Source organism: Gymnodraco acuticeps, unplaced genomic scaffold (genome assembly GCF_902827175.1).
Source record: "Gymnodraco acuticeps unplaced genomic scaffold, fGymAcu1.1, whole genome shotgun sequence".
In the NCBI taxonomy this organism is placed as follows: domain Eukaryota; kingdom Metazoa; phylum Chordata; class Actinopteri; order Perciformes; family Bathydraconidae; genus Gymnodraco; species Gymnodraco acuticeps.
In genome coordinates this window covers 337,226-346,084 of record NW_022991672.1, presented here as the reverse complement: position 1 = coordinate 346,084, position 8,859 = coordinate 337,226, and the positions used below count along the sequence as shown (strand labels likewise).

At 39.7% G+C, this 8,859-nt stretch overlaps 1 protein-coding gene across 2 annotated transcripts in view; it reads left to right on the top strand.

The window, feature by feature from the left end:
* The window catches only part of LOC117534496 (zinc finger protein RFP-like), a 47,469-nt gene extending 43,083 nt beyond the window's left edge, over positions 1 to 4,386 (top strand). The window contains exons 1-2 of one of the 2 annotated variants that reach the window (XM_034198703.1): positions 319 to 418; positions 1,254 to 4,386. In XM_034198703.1, coding sequence (XP_034054594.1) covers positions 1,258 to 2,904 — 1,647 coding nt within the window. In that variant the 5' untranslated portion in view covers positions 319 to 418; positions 1,254 to 1,257 and the 3' untranslated portion in view covers positions 2,905 to 4,386. Of the gene's footprint in view, positions 1 to 318; positions 419 to 1,251 lie in introns of those variants that run through there. The other variant, XM_034198704.1, reaches the window with a different exon arrangement.
* Positions 4,387 to 8,859: the final 4,473 nt, after the last annotated feature.

Below are 8,859 nucleotides of genomic sequence, written 5' to 3'. Positions count from 1 at the left end.
GTTCAGGGAGGAGGAAGTGTTTCACCAGCTTCTCTTAAACAGGGACCATAGCACAGTGTTGTGAAATATAGCTATGAATCTCCAGATGTGTAAAGAGATGTTCTTTATGTATTGAGAACATACTCCTACTTATGCTCAATACACTATTTGAAAAGCCTCTTGGATCAGCTGTAAAATGCATCGTCACAAAGTTAAATAAAGCCTCAACAGTTCTTCCTCCACTTCCTCTTGGCAAACTGCCACTGACAGGTTGAACCACACTGTAAGAGAAGAGTTTCAATTTCCCAGAAATGAAAGTTGTTGTTTTTCTGAGCGACAGCAGAGCAGCAGCCGAGACACGTCTCTGTTTCTCTGAAGAAACACTCAACTGAATCCAGCAGCTTCTTCTCAACAACACAGCAGGACTCTGCAAACACTGGTGAGTTCACTACAGACACATCACTTACTAAACATTTAGTCAAAGTTGGATTAAAATCTGATTCTGACTGTAATACATCCATTTGACCATATAAAGAATATTACACAATATAAATGTGTCAGTTACGATAAAAACCTCAACATTTACATTAGCAACAGCCACAAAACAACTGCAATGTAAACTCTGATTACGTTAGGTTAGAGAGCATACAGCCAAAGCTAGCATTAGTTTATACTTATTATGATATTTCCTGTATTTGAAAACATCTTTATAATTGACTTTATTAAACAAAGTAGAATCTAAATAGTAGATTTGTTCTGGACTGTCCAAAGCAAGGGATCTGGTGTTATGTTACAAGTGTTGCTCATAAAAAGGCATGACAATTACATATTTCATCTTATATCATTTGTACACACTGAGGTAAGTAGCCTTGAGCTTTGAACCTGTTTCTGTAGTAACTGCTGTCTGCCTTTTGAAGCTGATAACATTTAGTGTTTTTTAACAACTAGTATTAACTTCAGTGATGCTCAGCAGGAGGTTTCACTTCTCTGTTCAACAACGGCAAAATGCCCCAACAGTATTAGAGCGTACACATTGTGTTTCTTAGAGTTTAAACCGAATGCTGCTATGATTTTCCAGATTTCATTTGAACTTAAATTGTAATTCTTACAGACAAAAAACGTAAATGTTGTTGGTTGTTTTGGTCTATGTATGTCATTTCTAACATAAAACGTTGGGGTAGTATACATTTTCGGGTTCGTAGTAGACTCTATGAACTGGCAAATAGAGAATATGTAATTAGAGTTGTGTTTTTTTCAAACCCTTGTCCCCAGAGAGACATGTCTGCTGCCAGCTGTCTGCTGACTGAAGATCAGTTTCTGTGCTCCATCTGTCTGGATGTGTTCACTGATCCAGTCAGCACACCATGTGGACACAACTTCTGTAAAGCCTGCATCTCTGAACACTGGGATACTAAAGTCCCCTATCAGTGTCCTAACTGTAAAAAGTTATTCCACACAAGGCCTGAAATGCTGGTCAACACTTTCATCTCTGAGATGGCTGCTCAGTTCAGACAGTCAGCTCAACAGAAAGCCAGCAGCAGCAGCTCAGAGCAACAAGTTGTCAAACCAGGAGAAGTTCCCTGTGACGTCTGCACTGGAACCAGACTGAAGGCCCTGAAGTCCTGCCTGGTGTGTCTGGAGTCCTACTGTGAGACTCACCTGGAGCCTCACCTGACAAGAGCAGGCCTGAAGAAACATCAGCTGATCGACCCTGAGGAGAACCTGGAAAGCAGGATGTGTGTGAAGCACGATAAACTGCTGGAGCTGTTCTGTCAGACCGACCAGGTGTGTGTCTGCATCCACTGCACCTATTCAGAGCACAAGACACATGATGTTGTTCCTCTGAAAGAAGGATATGAAGGAAAAAAGGCTGAGCTGGGGAAGACAGAGGCTGAAATTCAGCAGATGATCCAGAAGAGACGACTGAAGATCCAGGAGATGAATCGCTCAGTGGAGCTCAGTAAGGAAGGAGCAGACAGAGAGGTAGCAGATGGTGTTCAGGTCTTCACCGCTCTGAAGGAGTCTGTTGAGAGAAGCCAGGCCGAGCTCATCGACACCATCAAAGAGAAGCAGAGAGAGACAGAGGAACAGGCTGAAGGCTTCATCAAAGAGCTGGAACAGGAAATCTCTGAGCTGAAGAAGAGAAGCTCTGAGGTGGAGCAGCTCTCACGCTCTGAAGACCAGCTCCACCTCCTCCAAAGCTTCACGTCCCTGAACGCTGCTCCACCCACCAAGAACTGGACAGAAGTCAGGGTCTGTCCACCTTCATATGAGGGGACTGTGAGGAGAGCTGTGACTCAGCTGGAGGAGACGCTCAGGAAACAGATGAAGAAGCTGCTCTCTGAGGTGGAGCTGAAGAGGGTCCAGCAGTCTGAGGTGGAGGTGACTCTTGATCCTGATACAGCAAGTCCTGACCTCATCCTGTCTGTTGATGGAAAACAAGTTAAAGATGGTGATGTGTGGAAGAATCTCCCAAACAATCCAGAGAGATTTGATTTGTGTCCTTGTGTCTTAGCAAAGCAGAGTTTCTCTTCAGGAAGATTTTATTACGAGGTTCAGGTTAAAGGGAAGACTGACTGGACTCTAGGAGTGGCCAGAGAGTCGATCAACAGGAAGGGGAAGATCACACTGTCTCCTCAGAAAGGTTACTGGACGATAGTGTTGAGGAATGGAAATCAGTACTCAGCTCGTGCTGGTCCTTCAGTCTGTCTCTCTCTGAAGTCTCAGCCTGAGAAGGTGGGGGTGTTTGTGGATTATGAGGAGGGTCTGGTCTCCTTTTATGATGTTGATGCTGCAGCTCTGATCTACTCCTTCACTGGCTGCTGCTTCAAAGAGAAACTCTACCCATACTTTGGTCCCTATCTTAATCATGGTGGTAAAAACTCTGCCCCTCTGATCATCTCTCCTGTCAATCACACTGAGTAGAACAACCATTTGATTTACTACAGAAAGATTCACTCTCACTAAATGTAATACATATATTCAACTGGGGAAGTACATTGTACACATTGTAAATGGTTCAGAATCTGATCACATATGGTTCACCTTGATGAGACGCATAACAACACATACAATACTGATGAGTATGTTCTAATGTAGTCTAGTTTATTCTACGGATTGCACTTCCTGCCGTCATGACTTGAAGTGATCAGAAAACTATTTACTCAGAAATAAACTTTTACCACTTCTTTATATGTCAGGGGGACAAGAAAAGTATTTATTGTCTCAGAATTGTGTTTTCAAAAAGTGTTTCATACTTGCAGACATTACTAGTGGAAATAATGCACTTGTTTTTTAATCATTTTAAAAGGAAAAAATGATGGGTATATTTTAAAGGGGTCGATTCAGGATTCATGCTTTAATTACAATATATTGGTAAAAAAATGATAAACAGTTACTTTGAAAATCAACAATACCTGATCATTAAACATTAGGCTGCAGTGGTTTAACAAATGAGGGACATTTAAATGTTACATCTCAGCTGTCTGTTGTGTTAAGTTAATTGTATTGCGTCCACCTCTCTGCACTCTGCTTGTAAAGTTTGAACAAAGCCTCAATGGATTAAAAAAAAGGAACAAAGAATGTTATTTTTTGTGTTTTTTTTAAATGTACTAACTGAAGTACAGTTTTCACTAGTTCTCAATTTAGGGAAAGTAGCTTAAAAAATGTACTTAACTATTTCCATTTCTACTTAACTACATGTGTCTGATATATTTGGTTCTTCTGAAGCTTTATAAACTATTAAAACCCTCTTGGATCAGCTGATGATAGATATTAAAATTGCTGTATATGTTTGTTAGAAATAAGGCCATCAACTGGTTAGCTTAGCTTAGCATAAAGACTGGAAACAGGGGAAGACAAAGCCAGCCCGTCCAAAGGTAACAAAATCCACCTATCAGCAGCTCTGAATCCAGTTTGTTTAATCCATACCAAATCAGAGGAGTAAAAACATCAATACGACGTTTAACAGGGGATTATGGGTCGGGCTATTTCTTGACTGGGACCAAAACAAGTTGCCAAATAGTTTTTACATTTAAGTTTTCGTACAGAGATATATTAAGTACACTTAAATGTGTATTTTTTCACTCACTATTTCCCCCTTTTCATAGTATATATGCTAAATGAAGCTAATCTAAGTGTCTGATGGCTGCAGCCTGTGTCAGTGAGAGCGGTCTGACTGGTTGGACTGCTTCTAATGATTATGATCTCATTCTTCACCTTGAACACACTCCAGCACTGCCTGTACAGGTGAGACTAACTGACTGCAAACGTCCCGTCTGACTGGGAGATAAATAAAGGTTTTTTTAAATATCAAAATTGCATGAAATATGCTTATAAAGTCTATTTGATTAATGCCCTGTTTATAAGATGGAGCTTATCATTTGAAATGTCATTATTTGTAAAGAGGTGGATGGTGAATAATATTACAATTAAAAATGTTTCACTCACATCATGACTTTGTTTTTATTACAGTACACGTTTTCTGAAATGTTATCTTTAATATACTAACGCATACAGAAACAGCACAGAAATGTGTACACTGGTTAAAACCAGTGTTACGTTCCCTCTTGGCTAGGGGTAAAAAGGTGAAACGACACGACCAGTTTGTAACTGGTATTGGTTACCGGTGGGTTTATTTATGACTGCAAGTAAGTAAAATGATGTACACAAACAGCTTGGCCCAACAACGGGTCAAGCTGTCCCTATCCAACAAAAGGGGTCTCCAAAAGAGAGTTGCCCCGCTATACAAAAGGAAAGAAAATCTCACTTCTAAAGTGGAAACAAAACAATAACAAAACGGGACTGTGTGGAAACACAGCTGTTGCTGATCAACCGGTGCTAATCACCGGGGTCTAAGCAATATACACAAATGCTGATCTACAGGCGCTAAGCTAACCTGGGTCTAAGCTGTTTCACAATGTCACTAATCTAAATGCGGGTCTACAGGAGCTAAGCAACCTGGATCTACGCAACACACACACACAAACCCTACACCAAACACAGAATACCACGACACACTGCTAACCAGTGTGCTCGCACAGAACCCTACAGAATACACACTGCTAGTCAGTCTACAGAAGCACAGAATACACACTGCTAGTCAGTCTACAGAAGCACAGAATACACACTGCTAGTCAGTCTACAGAAGCACAGAATACACACTGCTAGTCAGTCTACAGAAGCACAGGATGAGGGCTTTGTCACAAGTAGAGGGTTGAGGCATCTGTCACAAAATACAGGGCCTCCAGACGGATGTTCGTGCCCAGCCTTTATCCTAAATCTATTCTCCACATGTTTTTGAGGGAAACAGATGTTATAATCCTTAACGCAATCATCAATAATCAGTCTATACATCTGGCTATTGATGATATATGAACAAACCACTCAGAGTACAGATGGGACTGAAACTCATTTTGAGGTAGGAATTAAAATAGCCCAAACTTTCAAAACTTACAACCAATGAAAAAAACAATGTTTTACAACAACAGTGTCTCGCCCAATGGTGACGTACCTTCACCTGTTAGCGACACAGTAATTACGTTTAAAGAATATTAACTAATTCATATGAGCACTTTTTGTATTAGATTCTAATTTAATCTGGCATTATTTAATGATAACATAGTAAGGAATCAAAATAGCCCAACCTTTCAAAACTGTCAACCAATAGTGACGTACCTTCACCTGTTAGCGACACAATGCTTGAATAGCACGTTCTCTCTAATAGGGAGTTGGCTCAAGGACTAAGAGGTTAAAATAAGGGCAGTGTCTGCAAGATTCAAGACAACCTGTCTGCACTGAGTAAACTAAAATATGCTATGAGACAGTGAACAAGTGGGCAATCTCATAGTACGTCCCAACACACAGAATCTGTCTAAGAATACCTCAGTTGTACTGTGTGAATGAGGTCAAAGGCCATGTTATATTTCAATGTGTGTTCATTGAATTATACTGGAAGTAGTGTTTCATATGAGGGGCCGTACAGGCCGTAATTCATACTGGTCCTCTCTCACACACATACATTCTCCTTTTACATACGTTCATACATTTTCATTCTCATACACATATATTTCAATGCACACATTCATACATTGTCACTCTCATATTCATACATTTTGCTCTTATGTACATTCATTCAATGTTTACATTTTATATTATAAATAGTATATGCATGTCTGAAGACAATATATGTATGCAGTACTCAAGTTGTAAAAATAAATCAGGGGGGATGGTGGATTTTATCATATGGGGACATAATTTGTGCTGATAACCCGCCGAGGGTGGGAGACCTACCAGCATAAAGATAATTATTATACTCCTAAAACAACATGCATGTTATGGATGTTCAGATACTCCTTTCATTGCTCTTGACCAAGTCACCTCAGAATTAGAGTAGAATAACATTTAGGGTCAAATGCAGAGGACAATTAGGGCAAAATATTTTTTTCACTTTCATTTAAAGGGGGGGAGGGAATACAAAAATGTGGTTATAATGAAGTATATGGTACAAATCTTGTAGGTTAACAGTCCCTCATTTATTATTCAGATGGATCAACTGATTATACTAATAATAAAGTCAAAATAGTTTTTAGAATATTGAATTATAGTGTATTTTTTCAAAAAAGCAGTTACTGGTATACGATCAAAACTGGTATCTAAAGGGTTACATTTGTATCGTAATTAATTAAATCATTATGTAAATTCTTCATGAACATTTTTAGGAACAGGGCATTAAGTGCAAATTGAAATTGTTTACGAAATATGAAAATATATTAAAAGATTATACAGATAATACAAAATAGGACCAATGTTGTCAATGGCTGCCGACTCCACTCTCCCCCATCTCAGAGAAGTTTCCAAAGATTTTCATAATCATGCTTTTTGGTCTCAATTTTTCTGGCTCTTGCTTTCGGATTGTTAGCTAAGCAATGGCTTTGAAGCCAAGTCTTAACATATACCTCTGGTCTGAACTTGTTCAGTGGAGGGCCAACACACTTGATGAAAAGCAAGGCTGACATGCTTTTTACCTCCAGGGAGCTTCTAGTTGTGGTTAAAATGTTCATCTGACTAAACCCACGTTCACACTCAGCTGTGGAGATGACCAGAGTGTTCACTGCTTGAAGGAGGGGTTTCAGCTCTTCTGGTGCTGGTGGTATCATTTCATCAACAGTTTTGAGTCTGACCAGCTAGCTAACACGAGAGAAAAACGTAGCTAAACTCCAAACTAAGTTGTTATTGCTGCTTATGTCCATAGATTCCACCTTTGGTGACTAAAGTAGTGAGTAATGACTAAGATTACTGATTCTTGACTTACCTGAAATGTTATTTTTAGTATTTTTAAATATGAAGTCCCTCATATCGCGTTGTCCTCCTGGTTGCTTGGCCATTGTGATGACCGTTACCTGCGCTTCTGGCATCGATCAAACAGGCGCATCACGGCGCTCTGGCGCCCTCTAGGGCACTCGCATAGTATAGCGTCAGTGACTTGGTAAAAATGTCATTGCGTGTGTGCGTGCTTTCTCGCCCACAGTATTTTACTCAAAATGCACAAAATTAATGTTGAAATAGCAGTAATACCAGTGCCACGTTCATTGATAACATTACATAAGGGATGGAAAGGGGGGATGGCAATTTTATAAGGGGGATGATTTTTTACCGTTTTTATTTCAGGGGGGATGCCATCCCCCCTCAACTCGAGTACTGTATGTATGAAAGAGAAGAATGTATGCATGTGTGAGAGATAGTATTGTGGAAACGGAAGGAGTATCGTGCTGTGATTGGCTCAGAAGGTCGAGCGGGGCGGGCTCATGTTCAGAACTTCGGATTCAAATCAACATGATGGAAGGAGATGAATCCGTGTATCTACGGACCATTTGTTTTTATTTATTAAAAAAGTAAACGGAAGAACGTCTGCGAGGCGTTTTTGCTTTTTGTTTTTCATAAATATATAGAACCATTTCTTCAAATAATATATATTTTACATTTTAAATGAAAATAAATATATAATAATTTAAATAATAAATAAAATGTAACATTAAAATAATACAGAGTTATTTTTAATTCCTGAGGTCCAATTCTAATGCATGTTTAAAGTAATCTCAAATAATAACTAAAGTGTCACGATCTGTCTGTGTTTTGTTTTGTCTTGTCTTTTTTTCTGTTTCACCATAACACCTAGAGGGGCGCTGTTTCACTCTTTGTAAAATACTCAATGAGAATGGGGGAGAGACGGGCCGACAGAATAATTACCGAAACTAAACAAAGTGTTTTCATTTATTTATTAATATTATAACTACAATGCAAAAAAACAGGGGAAGACTGGCTTCCCTTGGCCTCCAGGAGAAAACGACACTGAGTTCAAGGGATAATTCTCACCCACCTCTTGCTCTTGCCCTGCACGTGTGCCGGTTGAGCTGGTTCTTCCAGCAGCTCAACTCTGTCCCTCATCATGAATGCTGGCTGTATATCTGAACTCGCGCCCACATCATTCTCTTCATCATCTTGCACTTGTTTTAAGCTGCTGATGATGATAGAGCTTGCAGCGCTGCTGCCAAAAAGGTCTGTCAATTTGCGACATTTATATGCTCCACCTGCGAGTGACTTCACCTTTTTTTCTCTTGCCTTCTCGGTCCACCTTTTTCTTTTCGTTTTCTTTTCTTTTTATTTTTTTAACCATGTTTTTTAATTCTCCCTGTCTGCCGCGGCGTCTAATCCCTTCTCTTCATGTGGCCGGTATTTTTTCTTCTTCGTGTTTGATTATTTGACATAAGAGCCACACAACTGCATTAGCGGCCACTGTCGCCCTCTGTCGGCCTTCAGCGCAATTTAAATGATGACGTTAAAGCTTTTTTTTTTTAAAGTGCCGGCCGCCAACGAACACAG